The following is a 20,417-nucleotide window of genomic DNA, read 5'->3' as shown; positions in this document are numbered from 1 at the left end:
TTGATATGTTAAGAAAGCTGTTGTTCTAACATGTTCCTGGACAGCTTGTGTTTTAAACTGGCGTTCTCATTTTGAAGTTTGAAGCTTCAACTGTGACTATTTGATTGTCCTCTTTTTGTATTAAAGACACATACTGACACTAAAGGCTTTCTTTTCTGCAAGTGTGAAGCATACTGTTTTACTGCATTTTAAACAAACTTTTATTCATTTTAAACATTTGTATTCTGGAACAATATTACAGCAGCCATCCAAGGTAAAAGTGCTGTCTGAACTAAATGAGGTGGCAGCTGGTAGTACAGTGGGCAGAGCTGCTGCCTTTGGACCCAAAGGTTGCAGGTTTGAGCCTCACCTCCAGCTGTCATACCCTTAAACAAGGTAATTACCATAAATTGCTCCAGTAAAATTACCCAGCTGTATAAAGGGGTAGTCATTGTAAGTTGCTTTGGAGAAATGCATCAGCAAAATGAATAAATGTAAATAACAGTATTGGAAACACAGAGAGGGACTGAAAGTAAGTCTCTTACGTGTTTTTATAGACCACAGTTTTAATCTTTTTCTTTGTTTTTATCAAGATGCCCTTATACCAGTTTGCATGACAGCCTGAAAGCTGAGCAACAACGGAACTGCCCACAGAGTGACTTGTTTTCTGCTAAAACAATGTGATGCAGACAGCTGGTTTTCTGTTATTAACCATTTTCACTGCCTGCATTTTACATGACTGTTGTGCTCTCAGAATGATTTTGTACCAGTGTGCAAGCTAGTCTGACAGTCGCTCAGCAACTGCTTTGCACTGGGATTGAAAAGTTCCTTTCAAAAACCTCCTACTGGCTAAAATAACACAGAACAAAGGCAACTGGTGTTCTTGTATCAACTGTTTTCCCACCATCCATGGAAGTAAAATGATCACATAACAGGCAAAAATTGTATTTTACTGAATAAAAAGCCTGTTGTATTAAAAAAGGGTACATGTTTTCGTAGGCTGTTGCAGCAATCTTTCTTTGTGCAGGCCCCATTATATGTGTGCTGAATGTACTTGTAATGATGGCTAGTTTATAAAAAAAAACAAAAAAAAAAAAACACATTAAGACTAACAAGTACTTTTTCAAGACCTTACTTCTTTTCATGTGGCTGTTTGTCTCTAACAGCCAAAAGACTGCAGTAGTAACTTAAGTGTTTCCCCTCACAGAGCTTCTGTGCTTTACATGACAATACTTTCAACGCAGCTGTAGCTCCACTCCTGTTTCTCGTTGGTGGGCATAATGTGTTGGCACACCTTAGAAAGGGACAGACAACATCAGCAAAATCCCATAACTCTACAGTATCATTTTGGTATAGACAGAAAAGCAGTGTTCAGACACTGATTCATTTTGGTTAAAGAGTTACGCAATACTTGACCTTATTGACTTATTTCATTGGGCCTTTCAAGAGCTGATCCTTTCAAACCAACTTGCTCACAAAGAAAAAGGGCATTGAAATGCAGCACAGGACCTAGTAACCCTAGCAGTCTGGCATACTGTCAAAACTCAACAAGCATGTCTATAGAACTTGTTCACCAATATAAAGTTTTCATCCATCTGCATGTGTCAATACTGCTTGTAACTACTGAGTACATATATTGTTACTAACTAAGTAGTAGTAATTAAGTGAATATGATCTGCATGTAATATACAATAAGTTATTTCCATGCTAATTCAAAGCAGTGGCTTAATTATAAATCCATTCAAACGTAAACCAGTAACAGTAATACCAATTTTTGTTTTAACTTGAGGACATCACTACAAACTGCATGTAAAGTTTCGTGGATCTCACCATTTTGGTTCTTGCAGGAACCTCCACAGCGAACACATTCATCCCTCTGCTGCTGGTGCAGTTCTTGCTCTGCTCGTTGTTTACATGGACTATCACTTTCTGGTTGGACTGCAATGTGGGGACAAAGAAAGACAAAGTCCAGAAAACATGTGGGGGGAAAAAAAAAAAAAAAAACACACATACACACTGTCTGAAACCACCCATCCCAAGCAGGGTTGCAGCGTACCGAAGCCTAACCTGGCAACACAGGGTGCAAGGCAGGAGGGGACACACCCAGGATGGAATGCCAGTCCATCGCAAGGCACCCCAAGCAGGACTCAAACCCCAGACCCACGGAAAGCAGGACCCAGTTAAACCCGCTACGCCACCATGCCCCCTCCATGTGGAAAACTAATATACTTAAAGTCAGTGTGTATCACAATTCATCTGTTCACAATGTATTTGGTTACTCAGAATCTGAACGAGTCAGGCTGCACATGAGAGCAGCAGCCTGACACGCAGTGGCAGACGGATGCTTATGCATAACAAATTTTATCCATTAACGGAGGGACGTGGCATTTTAGGATTTGAATGGATCATACCAAATGTCATGGTAAATAAATAATATGGTTTGGGTGCTTCGGCGCACAGAAACCACAACCTTGCTTATCACTCGTACTTCAGAAAACCGATAATGGTAGGTAACGGCAGGTAATGGTCAAGTAACTTTTGGTCTGAAATCTTTTAAGTAACAACAATTTCCCAAACATAAGTCTTCTTCAAAATAAAAAAAATAATAATAAAAAAATCACAGAAAAGACAAGTCCAAAGATTTACTACTTTCTATGGGCAAATGCACTGTTATTTCAGTCAGGCAGTCACCACCGGCGCAGTCTTCTCAATTTAATTACAGTGCTGCTTGGGGAAAAAACAAACAAACAGTCTCTAGGAGTTTGGGAGCTGGGATCTGCCATGTACCTTGTTGCTGATGACAGAGGAAATTCTAGCTTCGCTTCTGTAGGTGTACACAACCACGGCCTGGTGGCCTTTAATGGGCCGAGCCTCTCCTTTAGCGATGACGGACTGGCACAGCGCTGTGTTGAGGATCTTGTGGCCCGATTCCAGGCTCACTGGCTGGAGAGTGGGCTTGAAGGCCTCTGTGTAAACGCTGACCGTGAAGGGGCAGGCCTGGGATCAGACGTGCCAAGAAGCAGAAAAACAGGCTAGTGTTTCTCACATCTTCATACATATTTATTTTCCTATACATTTTGACTTAGCGCATTCATTTTTGATCAATCAGCTAAGAACCCATGAGGAGTTTTATATTTTTAATAATTATGTTTGCAAGGCTATCCCTAATGGCTAGTGTGCAGTACCTCCACCATCTCCAGGGCTCTGTTATAGCCCATGGATTCCAGGGTAACCCACAAATCACTGGGGTCTCCCTCGCGATCGTTGGCTTCCATCAGGTTCAGTTCCATGAAGCCCTGCCTTGTCAGCTCGTTCCTCTTGGTATCAAAGTTTTCTGCGAATCAAAAGAGAACCTTTTATTAAAACCCTCTGCAGCGACAGTTACTGTTCTTTCAGATACACAAACGTAGGGCTGCTTTACATTATTACATTTTACCTTGCACTTTCACACCACAACTTCACCAGGTCCAAGTTAACTTTTTTTTTTTTTGAGAGCAGTGGGGAAAAAAAAACACTTAAGAAATAAAGAGCCTCTGACTCCTGTCCCTTGAGACTCTACTGCTGGGTCCCAGAGCCTAATAGGACTCCTTCCTCAACACAACGCATACCTGATCTTTCACTTCATACATCTGTTTATGCCAGTGATTAGACTAGCTGCTTTTGCTATGGATTCTGAAGTTATTACTGTGCTTAAGTCATCTGCACATTGTGTATGAATATATTAAAATTACAAACCCACATATTCATTACACATGACAGGGCAGGTATTAATATTTCAGCACATAACTGACAGCGTGCATACGTCTGTTTAGCTCTTGATAAATGTACTGCTTCCCCTGCCAGGACAATTAGTAAGTATACTAGGTAAGGATACAACTGATTTTAAATGGATGTATACAAACAGCATATTACTCATGTGTGCAAGGGGAAAAATAATATAATCTGAGTAAGAAAAATATTTCTCAACAGAATGCACAGATTCATTACCAGTTTTCTGTCTCTGCAGACATAATTCGCATCTTAAACTAGAGACATTAGGTATTAAAGAGTATAAGAGCTCATGGACACCTCTGCAGATAGCCCAAGCATCCTCATCGCACTTTTCCCCACTGGTCCTCTGCTCAAAGAAATTGTACTCCTCCAGGCTGAGCAGTCCATTTCCGTCCAGGTCAATAATTTCAAATATGTCCGAGAGCGCGGCTCTGTGAAACAAGGACAAAGAAGCCATAAATCGCACAGAAGTCCGAAGTGTGTGCAATGCATGCACCTTAAAACACCCAGCAGACCACTGAAAAGTGCATATATCATACAGCTCATTGCACACGCAGGTATGCCGTCAGCGTGTGGAACGACATGGTGGAGTGTGTACACGACAACGTTATGGGGCGGGCGGTGACAGAGCGCGTCTTCACAGGTCCACCATAATGAAGGTAAATATTTCAAACAAACATTTAAACACATTCTGCAGTCCTTCTCCTGTGCAGAACGCAAGCCATAATAAAAAAAGGGAGCACATTAATATTTTTTTTTTTTTTTTTAAGTTTTCATCAACCCCTTGTCCAATGCAGGGTCACACTAGTCCCTAGTCTATCCTACCAGCACAGGGTGCGAAGCTCCTTACACTCTCGACGGGACACCAGCAGGACAATTACACACATACAAACACACACACACTCGCTCACACATTACGGGCAACTAAGAGTCACCAATTCACCAGTTAGGAAACCTACCCGGACACAGGGAGAACATGCAAACCCCACACTAAATGAGCCCGATGCGAATCAGAGTTCAGATCCACAGACCAGGCGATGGCGATACCCATTGTGTTGCCGACTGCCACACTAATATGAACGCAGTGCACTATGCTAGACTGGTCCTTCATAGATCTTAAGCTTTTTACATTTATTCATTTAGCTGATACGTTTCACCAAAGCAACTTACAATGTTAAGTTACCTACAATTATTTACCCATTTGTACAGATGGGTTATTTTTTTTACTGGAGCAATTTAGGGTAAATATGTTGTTCAAGGGTGATACAGCCAGAGATGAGCTCTGAACCTACAACCTTCAGGTCCAAAGGCAGCAGCTCTAACTGCTGCGCTACCAGATGTCACCATCAACAGGGTGTTTTTATATATAAGTACTTCTACATAACAAAATGGATAAAGCAGTGCTTCCCCTTGGACTTTGGTCTAGCATAGCAATAAATTATCAGTAGTGATGCAAAACAAACTACAAAGCCATGGTTCTAGGGGTCTCCCTAACATTTGTACATAGGTGCCACAATGAGCTCAGAGGGGCAACAAGCCCTGTCTCATTGATGAGTGGAGCTCTATGACTGTTGCGCCTCTCTCATGAAAGATGAGATCTTAGAGCTTACCGGAACTCCTTAGTGAGGACCAGCTCTCCAGACTCTCCCCTGTAGACCAGCTGTGCCACCTTTGCCACCGGCTTCCTCTGTCCTTTCAGCCTGCAGCCTGTCGTGAAGGGCAGGATGTAGTAGGTGCCAGCGCTCAGCTCTCCTTTCCAGCCAAACTTCTGTCGATCAACAGCAGCTTTCGTCAGCCACAGCGCGGGGGGGTGCAGCGCACTCACACAAGATGGTGCCCCTTCGCAGTCGGCTCGCAGCTACTGGATATTTTCACGTCTGAGCATTTGCCCCAATATCTGCTAACGGTGTAAATACTGTAGTGACAGAACAAGTCTTTAGATGAACGAACCAGTGTTAACAAAACACCGACAACCCCCAAAATCACTCATCCAAGTACGGTAACGTCAATCCGCGGGCAATCCTGAGAAGCGAAGGACACGGTACACACCTGGCAAGACACCTGTCTGCTGAAGGACAATCAAACACACACATAAATGCACACGTGCATCCACTCACAAAGGGTAAATTAAGGTAAATTAGATGCACCGATTCACTTAAAGCACATTAGGAGAGGAGGAACCCAGGAATCCAAAACCAAGCAAAACTGAAAGGAAGAAGTCAACTCCAGAGAGGAGGCCCACAAGAGCAGCCAACCTTCTCCTCTACAAATAAATGTTCTGTGCAAAACAATCAGCACTAACGTCGTGTTGAAATAATACAGTAAATTACTTGTGTGGGGCTGTTCCTAGAGTACATAACAAGTAAAACTCCAGCAGGGGTGGAATAGTAGTGCTCTGTGTCAAACTGGTTTCCTCCAGCGAAGTGGCCGAAAGTCAACAGTCAAAGCGAAACGGTCAAACACCTACAGACCTCCTTGTCCCGCAGCTCTGTGCAGCAAACAAAGTTAAAGTCTTCCTTTGTTTCGTTTGCGGTCGCAACAAAAAGAGCAGTGTCTACATTCATCCAGGAAGACGGCTTTTCTGGGGGGAGGAAAAAAAAAAAAATTAAAGAAAAATCTGAATGGGGCAGCAGGTAGGGTAGCAAGTATAGATTCTAGTCTCAAGAGATGTTTTGAGAAAGGTACTTAACCTGAGCTGATCCAGAAAAATATTCAGTTATCAGTGAAAATTATAAGCTTTTCAGACAAATGTTGGCTAAGTAATGAAATTTCCAATATTTCACTGTATCCCTCTACAACGGTTTCAACAAATGCAGATGACTATCTGGACAGCGAGAGCGTGTTAGACATGCAAGTCTCCCCTTACCGTCCGCTTGACTGAGGTTCAGAGGCTGGATGGTAAGGAAGACGCTGGTCGCCTGGGGGACGCGGAGCCGGTACTGCAGAGACACGATCCCCCCGTCCTCCTCCAGAAAGAAGCAGCCTTTCAAGCTGCTGCAGTGCCAGTCCTGCAGAAGGGTACACTGTTTAGCGGCATGAACGCAGCTTCCATCGCAGGATGAAAACAGGCACACGCTCGCGTTGATTCATGTATACATAAGCGAACATTTTTACAGTATAACAGAAACCAGCTTTAGGCCACAGATGGGCCTTTTTCTGTGCTGCCAGACTTGCAGGAGCACAAAGTGGCCACGAGATGGCGCTGTGGTCACATGACGCGCCGCTCACAACACATTCACTGAACAAAGGTGAAAAGGATACATAGTTGCGACTGTTGTAATTATTTTTCATACGGAAACAGGAAACATATCTTTATTCGCGACACAGAACGAAACATCCACCCACTTAAATGTCTCAAAATATATATTAAACATATCCATATTTAACCAAACTGACAGTCATAGAAAAACAAAAAACATGCCTAGTAAACTCTTCTTAAAATAAATTTAATAGATGTATTGTACCAAAATTGTACTACTGAGGACAGATTTTCTTTTGCTTAACCCACTGAAGGCTCTTATTTAGAAATACATCAGCTGTGTTACGTTCCTGCCCAAAGTAAATAGCTCAGAAATAAATGGCAGTTTTTTTTTTTGGTTTGTTATAAATTATGAGGCAAGACAAAGACAAAGACATAAAATAATGTCAGATGGAAATGAATTTCTTTTAAGAAAGCCTATTTACTCAGAGTATTTATGTTGTGTGAAATAAAGGATCAAACACAAGGGATCAAACACTTCAGCGGTTTGTACACCCAATATCAAATGAAGCAAAGCGCCCAAGGCACCGGGCCACTTGAAAGACTGAAATAGTGTCCCTGAGAGATAAGAGAGCCAGACGGCTCATACGGCAGCCTGTCATACAGCCGGGCCCCCTTCTGATTTACCGTGCCCTCGGAGCCACGGGGGCAGCCGTGCCGAGGATACAGAGCCCAGCTCATTCGCGAGCATCAATTAGCCGTTTGGACCAGAACAACAGAGAGGGTGCTAAAATAACTTTGAACACCAATCTCGCGGCACGCATCCGTCACTCAGCTTTGCGACGGCCAATTTCCGTGCTTTGACATACTGGTCATCACGTGACGTCTTAAGAAAACGAGACGATGGTGAAGCCAGAGTGGAAACAAAGGGGTGGAAAAGAGCGACGTCAATGATCAGCACATTTCTGCCCGCTCTCAAAAGCCGAATAAATCTGGTGTGACTCGAGTAAATAACTCGCCAGCTGGGAAAAGGACGCACTGTTCCTATCCATCTGAGACAGAAGCAGCCTTTCTGTAGCCTCACACAGAGAGCATGGAGGAGGTACCTGCAGGGACTTGGGCTCCACCAGTCTGCTGCTCTTCGCGCTGCTGCCTCCCACGGTGACAGCGTTGGACACGGATGACCTCCGAGTGCGGGCGGAGGAGGGTCGCGAAGACGGCCTGGTCTCTGCTCCACCAAGCCAGATATACACAATGAGAGCCGCACCGAGCAGATCACTGTAGTGAGGCTTGCCCCACACAGTTAGTGACAGTAGCAGGTTTACCATTCTACCCGACAACTGCTCATCCTAGACTACAAAGGCACAAGGACAGTTCTTTGCATACAATACCTGTCAAAAGTACGAGTACATCTGGGCAATACTTGTATGAGATAAACTGGGCAGAAGAGTCAAAGCAGAAGATCCTGTAACTGCTCAAAGAGCCATGTGTATGTCCATCATAGCAGGCTGCAGGGGGCTTGAACAAGAGTAATACTACAGTAATAAATACAGTACAATACTACAGTATGTTGTGCGAGACAGGCTGAGGAGGAAGGTCATTAAAGCTGTTACTGAGGTTGTGCAGAGCATCTACAGTATTTAGCTTTGGATCAGGAGGGGCGAGGCATAGGTTCAAGGTAGTATTTCCTGGATGCAGGATGAGGTCTGATTAACCCTGGTGAGGTTACCTGGTCAAGGAGGTTTGATGTTGAAAGAGCCAAAACACCCAGTGACCACAAGTTGCATGACTGATGATGCATGCAGGTACATCGCAAGACGTGTGTTATAAAAATGTGTATGACTGAGAACTGCTCCATCCACTTTTCAGCAAGAGTCCTCACACTACTGACTGGTACTGTACTTTATGACCAGAATTCACCAAATCACAATCTATGATTAGAACATGAAAGCAATGTGAAGTATTAAAAACATAAATTGATAGTAAATGTCAAATTGATGTGGGGCGCGGTGGGCAGGTTTGGCCAGGACCTGCTGTGTGGCGGGTCTGGGGTTCGAGTCCTGCTTGGGGTGCCTTGTGGCGGACTGGTGCCCCGTCCTGGGTGTGTCCCCTCCCCTTCCAGCCTTGCGCCCTGTGTTGCCAGGTTAGGCTCCAGCTTGCTGCAGCCCTGCTCGGGACAAGCGGTTGTAAACATTGTGTGTGTGTATTAAATTGATATACACTGTACATATGGGGAAACAGTTACAGGGAGCAGCATAACACTATGCCGCTTAGGAGAAAAGCCTCAGTTAAATCAATAAACAAAAATAAGAATGAATTATTCAGATTATTGCTGAACAAGCTGGGGATCTTGAGCAAACTTTGTTACTTAAAACTTGCTTTTTTAATGGGAAAAGTAATATTTCAGAGGTGCTAAGCAATACCAGATATTCCGGATCATTTAGATTACAGAAATAGGGTCTGGACCTGAAAGGACCATTTCATGCAATCCGAATGCAGGACGGTTACTGTTGATGACTACATTCCTTATCAAAATAAGTGAAAAGGGGAACAACAGCAGTACAAACTCTCTGGACTCTGACAGACAGCCTGGGAAATGGGAAAAGAAGAATAACACCTCGACGGGATCTGCGGCATATTGGGTGCTCGTGGACAGGTTACACTACAACTACCTACGCATGCGGTGCAAAACTGGAATACAAGCAGTCAGACACAGAAACAAATTCTAAAGGATTTTTTGCCTTCTGTTTCGATAACTCCCGTCAGAGCCTGGCTTAAACTCCATAAACACGATTGGCTCAAGTGTTAATGAAACAAAAAGCAGGGCTATGCAGCCAGGGTATATAAGAAAATAAATCGATACCTGAAATAAGAACCGTAATGTGGTAATCCAGACAGTATCTAAAGACCCCTCCCTCAAACGGCTCTGTAATCCCTCCTGGTCTCCTGGGGCATGGTGGATCCTCACAATCAATAACCTCAACAAAGTCTGACCACTGGAGCGACGTCAACTCGTACTTTCTCTGCTGCCCAGCTCCCAGCCATCTATCTCACAAAATCTTCTATTCATTATTTCATTCCTTCACTCGTTTATTCAAAAAAAGTGGTTAAAGACATAGACATGCAGTCAGAACGTGCCGGGGGGGGGGAGCTCTGCTATTGAACCTTTGAGCATGATGCATAACCTGAACTGTGCAATCGTGCCACAAAACCATATCAACAAGTTAGGTCACTGAAGGTGTAAGTCACTTTGAAATAAAACACACACACACTGTCTGAACCGCTTGTCCCATACGGGGTCGCGGCGAGCTGGAGCCTAACCCGGCAGCTCAGGGCATAAGGCCGGAGGGGGAGGGGACACACCCAGGACGGGATGCCAGTCTGTTGCAAGGCACCCCGAGCGGGAATCGAACCCCAGACCCATGGGAGAGCAGGACCCGGTCCAACCCGCTGCGCTACTGCACCCCCCTTGCTATACATGCAGCCATTGTAATTTTCGATACGTCAGCGGAGTGGCTTTAATACTAATCACAAATCCCAGTTATGATCTAGTGCCATTCATCACACCTTCTCTGCTGTAGACAGGCAGCTGTGTGTATGGCTGGCAGGATCTTGCTGTTATCAGGTCCTAAAGAGAGCAGTACCTTTCCGCGTTGTGGCATCAGTCTCCGATTTCTGGGGAATCTCTGGTACCGGGGGGCACGTCTGCGGCACAGATCTCTTGGGCGAGCCCTCAGACTGACTTCCGAAGTTCTGCCACTTCTGCCGGGCATCGGCCTCCAGCCTCTCCACCGCCGCCGCCTGGCACTGCTCCACGGTGGCCACCAGCAGCCTGCAGAACTGAGCACCAGAAGTCGCATATCCGTAATCGTCCTTTTTGTTAATGCCTTTTTAACGTACTATATATTCCAAAGCGGAAAAAAGCTAAGAACATCAGGACTTTGCTTGTTTGCTAACTGATGTTAATCAACCTCAAAATCTGAAACAGCTGAACTGCGATCTCACCTTGATGTAGTCCAACTTCCCATCGCTGTTGACTTCTCTTAAAGAAAAGATCCCATTCAATTCCTCAGGGCTCATCTTTTCACCTCTCTAGAAAGAGAAAGTGAAAATTAAACTTAATCGAAGTTTTAATTTAAAACATTTAAACAGTTAAGATTAGCAGACGAGCATCTGACCGAGTCATGATTTCCTAATGTCCAGAAATAATCATTATAGACCATCACAATAAAACGCAAGAGTTCTAAATAGAGGAAAAAAACTTCTCCGATGCTGGAGGCACCAAAAATATGAGTAGTAGTACTCAGTGGAGTTATAAACAAATTCCTGGGGGACCAGTCCACTGCCCCTGCTTCTTATGTCTATGATTCCACAAGCAGAAATAAAGGTTTACACCAAATAAACAAACAAACAAACAACAAACCAACAGGTAGCATAGTGCTAGAGCTGCCACCTGTAGACTCAAAGCATGCAGGTTTTAATTCCACTCCTGCTATAGGACCCCTGACCAGGGTCCAGTAAAAAAAAAAAAAAAAACCCAGCAACTTATTGAAAACACACACACACACACACACACACACACACTGGCTGAGCGGGGTCGCGGCTTGTCGGAGCCTAACCCGGCAACGCAGGGAGCAAGGCTGGAGGGGAAGGGGACGCGACGCCAGTCCATCACAAGGCACCCCAAGCGGGACTCGAACCCCAGACCCACCAGAGGGCGGGCAGAGGCCAAACCCGCTGCGCCACTGTGCCCCCTTATTGAAAACAGCTTTGAAGAAAAGTGTCAGTGAAATATGTAAATGCACATTCACATCTATAATTAGTTTTATATGGACAGGTGTTTCAGGTACACCTTTATTATGAACTGGGAAACCGTGATCGTTCAACAGTTCATTTGCTCTTCACTCACTGATGTGAGGACTCTGCACAGGTCGCCGTGTGATATACACCCGCTGCCACGCGGATCCATCTTCCCGAAGGTCTTCAGCAGCTCGCTCTCATCCGTCTCGCTTTCCTTCTTAAGGATTTCGCAAAAGTCATCAAAGTTCAGTTTGGTGGTTCTCGGAGTCCAGTAATTATTGATGGCCTGCTGAGACGGATTCCTTCCGGCCTGTTGTAAAACTAAGCAGAACAAAGGGCCCACTGATCCACGCGATATTCTCACATAATGCCTTCGCACGGCCAGGACATCCACGCTAATTTAGCACGGCTCTTAAACTATTCGTGTTTTTCCCACCCCTCGGGATGAATACATTGTTCATTCATTGAGCTTGTTAGCGCAAAAATATTTTTTTTGTGCTCGAAATACTGTTGGCTGAAGGCTGGTGCTGGTTCGAATCCCTCCTCCAGTGACTCTGTATTACCCTGATCAGCACTAACTAACCCTCAACTGGTACAGCAGAGCGGGTGAGTGAATGACAGTAACATTGATTGTACATGATTTACATAAGGAGCCACGTGAATGAAGGTTAGTAACAGTGAATGATGACGATCACGACGAGGATCCCATGACAGGACAGTAAGTAACAGGTCAATCGCGGTCGTTGCCCCCTCGGCTCTTACCCACACAAAGCTGCTCTTTGCTCGTGATGTCCGTTAAACTGGATTTGAACACGGACAGGTAGGCGGCCCTGCACCTGGTGTAGAAAAGCTCGTCCTCCCTGTGCTGGGAGCTCTGAGTCTGAGCGGGCGCGCATTGCGACCACATAATTATAAGAATAATAATAATAATATTATCTGCGCTCTCCACACACCCACCTCAGTCATAATGACATCCGCGTAGCGGTTAAAAAAAAAAACAAGACAGCGACTAGAATTCACATTCGAGGTTATATAACCATCTTACCGACACGTTAACACCTCGCGCTTTACAATAATGGCACTCTAAAGAGCTTTACTAAACATGCCTGATGCGGCTGGACGCGCCGAGCGGCGAACAATGCATAAATCACGGCAGCTTTCCGGTCTGTTGCCATGTAAACAGTTAGCATTCCCGTGTGCGCCGCTAAAACGGATTGGGAAGGAAACACGATGTACTCCTTCAAGTTCCGCTCAAAAATTCACCTACTAAACGCCAGTTTAAAATAGCAATAATGTTACATTATCGTTGCTTACTTAAATATATGTTAAAACCTTTTTATTATTTTTATTATTTATTCCTCGTAAAAATACAACACTTTTTTTTTTTTGAAAAATGCACGAATTGGATGTAACGGCGGTCAACATTTCCTGCCGGACCGCGCGCCAATTTTTTGAAAAGGTGGTTGTTTGGTGCGGGGAGTAAGAGGGCGACGACGACAATAATAATTATCCAGTATGCCGTAAGTGTGTCCCTAATTGATATTGTCTGTTATTATTGCCTTTATACCAATTCGCAACCAGAAAGAAAGGTGCAGGTACATTTGGCAAACGATTTTGCTGTTCGTCATGTGTTGTTGTTGTTGTTCGCAGGGTGAAAAGAGCCCTCCGTCTTGAAAAGGAGAACGTGAGTAAAGCCGCAGCACAGGGGGGGGGGGGCGTTAGAGAAGCGGTAAATTAATTATACTTAACGGAGGTAACAAAGTACACGCTTAAACCGGAAGAGAAGAACATTTATTTACATGCGTGCTTCATCAGAACACATGACGTACAAAGGTCACGTGATCGATACTTCACCAACGCGAGAGCACGCTGAATAGAACCTCCAACAATAACACGTTGCGATGTGGGCTTTCCCTCTTTCTGTGTCTGACTGAGTCGGCGGGGACTCGATCACACAACCTCCTGTAGGCTGCTGCGTCTGAGTGACAGCACGTCGTTTGTGTCCCTATCCTGTGTACAGGAGCAGCCTTAGGCTTAAAGCTTAATAATTATTAATAATAATAATAATAATAACAACAACTCAAAAGGGGTTTGTCCTACACCACTTTGTCCAAGGGGGCTGGTAGTGTTAATTTGCAGTTTTACATGATTTACCCTTTTTCATACAGCAAACTTCTGTCCTTACACTATCAATGCAGGACACAAATCCTAATGGTACTCCTGAAGGAGTGGGATTCCAGTGAGGAACCTTCAGATTGTTCCGGAAAAGCTCTAAGCGCCGCTCCGGGCGATGCCCCAAATCTTTGAATAATTTAGTATTTTTGTAACTGCGTCACATGATTGTTCTCTAGGGTTTGTTTTCGTGCCGTGGACGAGGGTAAGTCAATAAGCGCAGGGTCGTCGAAGCCCTGAGCGGTCAGTCTATCTAAGTAAAGTGTGTTTATGATAGGGAAATTATAATTGTGCACCCAGGAAACTCCGGCTAAGAGACCGGCACCTGACAGAAACTATTCCCCAGTGACTGGTACCTGCAGCCTGGCCTCCACACCTGTTCCTCCAGGTAAGCCTGCACGTGCTCCAGATGAAGGCATCACGATCACATTTGCATTCTGTCTGCCATTAATGTTACTCTGTAAATATTGTTATTCTGCAATGATGCCGAGTAAAGTTTTTCTAACTGATTCTTCTGAGCGCCGCAAATTACTGGCACAAAAAGTAGACAGTAAGCTGTGAATCATCCCTTTTTTTGTATGGGTGAATTATGTTTACTGTTTCTCATTTACGTTTTTAGAAGTACAGTACTAATGAATTATAGAATACCTTCTTGTTAAAAATGAGGCTGTATGGAAATCCGTTTCGTTGTGCATAATAATGTTTGTGGTGATATATTTACAAGTCAGAAAATCAGATTTATTTGTGGACATTTCATCTGAAAGGCAAAGGGAAGACTGGTTATCCATCTGAAATTCAGAACGCTCCAGCAGACGCTGAAAAGTAAGTATTCTTGTACTGCAGTATTAGGAATCATTCACGGAGTAGAAACTAAATCATTAATGATATTTGTTAAATATTTTAGTAAAATCTAAAGTGCTGAAAAGGAAGTCCATACAGATACTTTGTGGGGAGAAAAGATAAGTCTCTTTATTAGTGAGTTCCTCAATTGCTACAGTTTCCTGATGGTCATTATGACTGATCAGTTTTTAATGACAGGAGGCACAGTGTGAGGGAGAATTCATCACCGGATAGACCGCAGTGATTTACATAGCTCTAAAAATAGTTGGATAAGGTTTGTCAAATAAAATCACATTTTAGTGCCTGAAGGCTTTCCCAGAAGTTCAGAAGTGCTAGATCAAGACAAACACGACAGGCTCTGCAATATGCTTGTGTATGAACTGTTGCCCACCGAGGCATAACAAATTAGCAATTTTGTGCAAATATGCAGTGTGCTTTGTGTACAAAGCAACACAATAAACGGCAACTAAAACAAGAATACCCCTTAACCCGGTGTCGAACCGTTTTGCTGTTGTTTTTACTTTCAGATCTGATGTCCCAAGATCAAAAACTGAAACGTTGCTGAAAATATTTCAAAAGGCAAAGCTACACATTGAAAAAGCATTGGTACGTTCGCTCTTTTTAAGAAACAATATAGCTTTGTCATGGTTTTACTTGCTTATTTTACGCTGCATATGGAAATGTATCACAGTCTGGAAATATTGTTGTCCTTTAATCGGTTAAGAAGGATGACAGAAAAAGGAAATGTTTAAGTTGACCGGAAAATGTGATCATACTGTACGTTGTCTATGCTGACCATAATCTCCATGGTCCCCTATGAATTCAGCCTATGGAGGGCAGTAGTGAGCTGAGGAGCTTCTTCACCAGAGGATCTGCTGATCTGGAAGCTGAACTCTGCAAACACAGGGAGCTAGGTGAGCGCTGGAGCAATCCATCTGCGTGTCATAACCTCAGAGGGTCACGGTACACGGTACGGCTACAGTAATCTGTATGAGAGTGGTTACCAAAAAAGAATGTGGAAGGAACTGGGAGAAAAGAGGTGAGATACCTGCTGCCACATCTGAGTTTGCGACCCCTATGCATTTGCATTCACGAAAGCACTGTCTCTTTCTTTATTTGTGTGACTGGAGTCACGTAGACATTTTTATCAGTCCACAGTGCGCTGTCTCACAAGCATTGTCTTTGCTGGAAAAAATACTTTCAGGTGCCTCGGTGGGAACATGCCTCAGTGTGACTGACTTTGGCCAATGTCCTCCTGTACAAGGTAACAGCAGTTTTTGGAATGTGTGCACAATGTATTTTCAAAGTATAATGGAACCAATTACATTTCAGAAGTGATTTAAATGTGAAATATCAACAGTTCCTGTGATTTACAGGAATAAGATAAGCTTCTCAAATAATTCTTGAGCTCTTTCACAATAACATCATTGTTTTTGCAAGTAATACTGAGAAATGGAGTTCTGTCTTGAATTGGTTTGAATTAGATTGTGACCATTTTCTTGTTTCCTTAAGAGTGAAAGAAAGAAAACATTTTTTGTTCCACTTATTATGGAGGCTGATTGATTTCAAGGTCTGGGGAACTGGACACATAATACTGTCACATGGCAAAGCAAGAGAGTTTTGTTCTGAAGTATGTATTATTCAACAGATCTTAATTTATTTTTGTTTTCTCGTAAGTGAAAATATGATCTCCAAGAAAAGACCTTGTTTTCATGATAACAAAAGTTCAGTTACCCTGACTGTAGTGCAAATTTGATTATTTGTAGTACATATTACGCCCTAAGCAAAGCTGCACATGTGACCCAACCACATAATGGAGATTTGTGGAAAGTGAATAGATGAATTGTAGTGAGTCCTGCATGTTTTTAAATAAGATTGTCCAAAATCGTTTTAATTAGTTTCACTTAAGTATCTGAAAATATGTCTAGTTTGTGGTTGGTTTAGGATAGAATGTCACATTTTTTTCATCACATGGTAGAGCATGAAATTGATGAATTTTACGTAAAGCTACTTACTAAGCTACGATGTACCAACTGTTTCCAAGCCAATGGCATGAGGGAGAATGGAGGCTTTGTTGGCTCAGAGCTCGCATTTTGTGTAAACAAATTGTTATTCAAGACTGTGTAGGAAAACAGTGCTTTAGCTGTTAAAGCGTGAAATTTGGATGGATAGTGGTAATCCAAATCTATCATGTCACAGAGGCGTGAGTGTACAAAGTTTGTTTAGAATTTGCGAGGAGCGCTTTTTAAGTTCATGGGCTTCAATGGGTAGAGGAGGGTAGCCCCAGAAGCTGAAAGGGGCAATGTGTCGTGTGAGAGGCTCTGAAGTTTCAGCTGTGCTCACATTCTGCAGCATGGGAAGTGCTGTCAAGGGCAAGGACCCTCGTTTTGGACATCCTGACAAACAGACCCTTTCAAATATTAAAACTGGAAAAGGAGTTATCTCCATTTATATATTTGTGCTCTCACAAAACAGGAGGTTTTGATGAGTCCTGACTTTTTGAATAAAATCAAAGTCATGTAAACATGTAATCTGAATACTGGATTACTCTGTTTTACGGATTATTTTGATTTGTTTAAAGTCTGTGTGGTTTATTGTAACAAATTATGTAGGGAATTTAATTCTGAATTTATTGTGGATCGTGTATCTGGTTTTGAAAAGTGCATGAGATGGAAAAAGTGAAATGGTTTTATAACTTGGGCAATAGATATGCAGAGAATGCAGGAGAAAAGTGATATGTTGCTCTGACATGTTTGTAACCATGGGGAGTGTTTATTGTGTCATTCAGTCATTCATTCATTTTGGATTTTGTCAGTGAGGGGGGGAGAAAAATATTTCTTGAGCTGGCTCTGCTCACGTAGCCAAAAATGAATCCGGTTTACCCGAGATGTGAGAAGTTAGATGAGCTTCAGCATGACTTCATGCTTTCGGGACCTTCTTGACCTCCTGGCTCTGTGACACTGTCAAGGCAGCTGAGTAAATTGAGAAGGATATTTTAACTTTGCTGGGCAAACCTCTTAAATGCCGTCCCACATCCCCTTTCTCACCATGGCTGAGGTTCAGTGACAGGCCCTGTGTTAAGGTCCGGCCGCTGGGCAAGGAAGCACTTGCAGCCATTCCTTTACGTTAGCAGAAGTTTCAGCAAGCGCTCTGGAGAAGTTGCTTTCTGCGAGCAATCAGGCTTTGGGTAGATATAAATTCCCAGTGTTGTCCAGGTATTACAAATACCCTGGTCTCCCGGTATGTGCTGATGACAACAAAATTGAAAAGAAAGGCCATAATAATTCTGAGCAAGTTTCTCTGCAGAAGGTATTGATTATTTGTGTGTGGTGAGAGATTTGGAAAATTCAATTAAAGGAGTTGAGCAAAGCTTTCATAAATTTTCCACCTCCAACCCGTACAGAGACATCGTTATGTTCTAAATCAATGTTGCACTTCACAATATATTTTCTTTGGAGCATAAAAATAAATAACATTTAAACAGTTCTGCTTACTACAGAAACAAATTTTATTTCCTCTGAAGCATTTAGTCATGTGTAAGGTACCAACTCTGCCATATCTTCCAGACAGTAACAGATTTTATTGCGATTTGTCCATAAGAAAATCCTATATAATATGAATTTTCAGATGACACAATGAGGAGAAAGGGGACAGATCAGCAGTATAAAAATTGATCAGCTAATAGATAAGAGCATGTAGTGAGAGATTTGTATGGCACCTTTAATGGGCTTTATTAAAGAAAGGTTCCTAAAATATGTAATAAAAGCAATGGGATTTTTTGCCACTGGAGATAGGCAGAGGATCCCAGTGTGTTGTACATAAATTCTGCAGGGCTGAAAGATACACGATGCTGGAGAGGCATGAATTCCTGCTTGTGCGATTTAACGTATGACTCCAATTAAAGAATAGTGTGGTGCGGCATATGAGGGTCCATTTAGGGTTTTTGATAAAGTCTGGAGCTCGTTGTGTTCTTCTGCTACGCTGGAAGCTGCTGAGAGTACGAGGAACGCCGGTGCTCTAATCCACCATGCGTTCATTGCTGATGAACCTTAAAGTTGTCCTAATGACAACATTAAAGGCCAGTGCTGTCATAACATTACACTCTTTTCTTCCACAGGTTTCGAGAAGCAGGCCAGTTCTTATGAGTTTCTAAAATCAATCCTGAACTGAGGTAATGCTGCTTTGCTTGCTAATGCAGGTGCCAAAAATAAACCCAATATCATAGCAACACAAAAGCTGGAAATAATTACTATTCAGATTAAAAATGAGTATTATCATAGATGAATAATTAGTTTTTGTTTCAATAATAAATGGAGCGTAAATATAGCAGTTATAGAACAGGGCTGTTAAAACTAATCCCTGGTACTTATGTGAATGCTTTATAATAGGCTGCTTCCTTATATAGGTGATGCACATAGTGGTTTATGGACACGGGCTTCAACGGTGCTTGGGGCAGTGGTTGGGGGGGTGTTGGTCTCATGTTTTCTTCTTTTCCTTATTTTTCAGTGGGAATGTGCAGTTGGATGTGGTTAAGGGTGGCGCTGCGGGGCGAATGTGTGGTACGACTATCCAGTCCGCACCATAGGCACTGCCAGTCCCACCAGCCGGCGTCAGGGCAAAGCTGAGCGCTGGACACGTTGAACTCAGTAGCTAGCAAAGCTTTTGCCTTCTACCTTGACAGTGTTGATCCTACCATAAACTGCTGTGCCGCTGCAAAAATGCCACACGCATTCGTTCGCTGACCAAGTACTCAATCCCGTTTGACAAATGCACTGCGGAGCGGAAGGGGAACTCGTGGGCAGGGTCTTTTACTTGGCAGCGCCTGTGAGGGCCCCAGCCGACGACCTGTGCAACAGCTGGTGCTGCACTCAAAACACTTCCTACTCCTGCCCAAGGTGGATCATATAACTCTCACTTTATCACCCTTGGAGGCCATCTGAAGGACAAAGAGCGTACACCCATAAACCAAACTAATGTTTTTGTACGGCCCCTCAGGGGGTGGGAAAAAGGCCTTGCCAGTAACCCAACTCCCCATCATCCCCCTCTCGCCAACGTGACCCAAGAGAGAGCGGAGCAACTGGAGTCCTTGGTCCATCCAAGGTGCTGACCGCGATAACTGCCAACCGGCCTTTTTTAGATCGACTGCAAAAGCCATCAGTCCCTTTTTCCACAACGGGTCAGTGCTCTCTCGCTGGCCAGGCACTGCAGGCTCAACGTGTGGCCCGCGGGCCCAAGATCCATCTTACCCCTGCTCTGGGGACTGCTGGCAAGGCAAAAGCAACATCGCTCCCTTAGTGACCTAATAACATTTATAGTTGAAATGGATTTTTTTTAATGCCAGTCATTAACTCCGAGAGAAAGGAAAAAAAGATTGCTTTTGCCAGTTCTTTCTGTGGTATTTCAGCTTTATGACATTATGTTCTGATATGTCACCTTAGATCATATTGGGTTTAGGGCCTGTCCCATGAATACCTTTGTCTTAATGCATGGCTTTCGTGTAGACAATTCTGTATTTACTGGTTGTAATGAATATTTTATGAGAATAAATATTGTTTTAATTACTGTCGATGACACTGCAAATTGTTATACTGCAAGTTATTTAGCTGTAGACTTCCTGAGGGGGAGCTTAATTAAACAGCAGAATTTATATTTTCTG

The 20,417-nt window shown here is 43.4% G+C and overlaps 2 protein-coding genes across 2 annotated transcripts; one reads left to right on the top strand and one right to left on the bottom strand.

Annotated features, from left to right (window-relative positions):
- Positions 1-426: 426 nt before the first annotated feature.
- Positions 427-12,938, bottom strand: efcab7 (EF-hand calcium binding domain 7). Its single transcript, XM_018753882.2, has 13 exons — positions 12,512-12,938; positions 11,859-12,070; positions 10,955-11,041; positions 10,594-10,789; positions 8,056-8,177; positions 6,617-6,758; positions 6,222-6,331; positions 5,361-5,518; positions 4,048-4,181; positions 3,165-3,313; positions 2,767-2,976; positions 1,810-1,917; positions 427-1,273 (listed from the first exon to the last, which is right to left on the bottom strand). The coding sequence occupies exons 1-13, from the start codon at positions 12,654-12,656 to the stop codon at positions 1,199-1,201; spliced, it is 1,848 nt and encodes a 615-aa protein (XP_018609398.1). The 5' UTR covers positions 12,657-12,938; the 3' UTR covers positions 427-1,198.
- A 217-nt stretch (positions 12,939-13,155) lies between these two features.
- On the top strand, positions 13,156-20,388 carry itgb3bp (integrin subunit beta 3 binding protein). Its single transcript, XM_018754203.2, has 9 exons — positions 13,156-13,269; positions 13,400-13,433; positions 14,222-14,309; positions 14,686-14,743; positions 15,289-15,367; positions 15,588-15,675; positions 15,966-16,025; positions 18,879-18,932; positions 19,268-20,388. Exons 1-8 carry the CDS (start codon positions 13,265-13,267, stop codon positions 18,929-18,931), a joined length of 465 nt encoding a protein of 154 aa, XP_018609719.1. The 5' UTR covers positions 13,156-13,264; the 3' UTR covers position 18,932; positions 19,268-20,388.
- The last annotated feature ends 29 nt before the right edge of the window (positions 20,389-20,417 follow it).

This window comes from Scleropages formosus, chromosome 9 (assembly GCF_900964775.1).
Source record: "Scleropages formosus chromosome 9, fSclFor1.1, whole genome shotgun sequence".
NCBI classification, from domain to species: domain Eukaryota; kingdom Metazoa; phylum Chordata; class Actinopteri; order Osteoglossiformes; family Osteoglossidae; genus Scleropages; species Scleropages formosus.
Note: the sequence above shows the minus strand (reverse complement) of the source record. Positions and strands in the feature narration are given on the sequence as shown.

Bases quoted from the DNA above. Each gene is read 5' to 3' on its own strand.
- itgb3bp (XM_018754203.2), top strand. The intron at 14,310-14,685 runs GTAAGCCTGCAC...TTCATCTGAAAG, and splicing joins CTCCACACCTGTTCCTCCAG to GCAAAGGGAAGACTGGTTAT. The intron at 15,676-15,965 runs GTGAGCGCTGGA...AAATACTTTCAG, and splicing joins CTGCAAACACAGGGAGCTAG to GTGCCTCGGTGGGAACATGC.
- efcab7 (XM_018753882.2), bottom strand. From the start codon at position 12,656: ATGTGGTCGCAATGCGCGCCCGCTCAGACTCAGAGCTCCCAGCACAGG. The intron at 10,790-10,954 runs GTGAGATCGCAG...TCTGGTGCTCAG, and splicing joins GGAAGTTGGACTACATCAAG to TTCTGCAGGCTGCTGGTGGC. The intron at 1,274-1,809 runs GTGAGATCCACG...TCCCTTTCTAAG, and splicing joins TTCCTGCAAGAACCAAAATG to GTGTGCCAACACATTATGCC.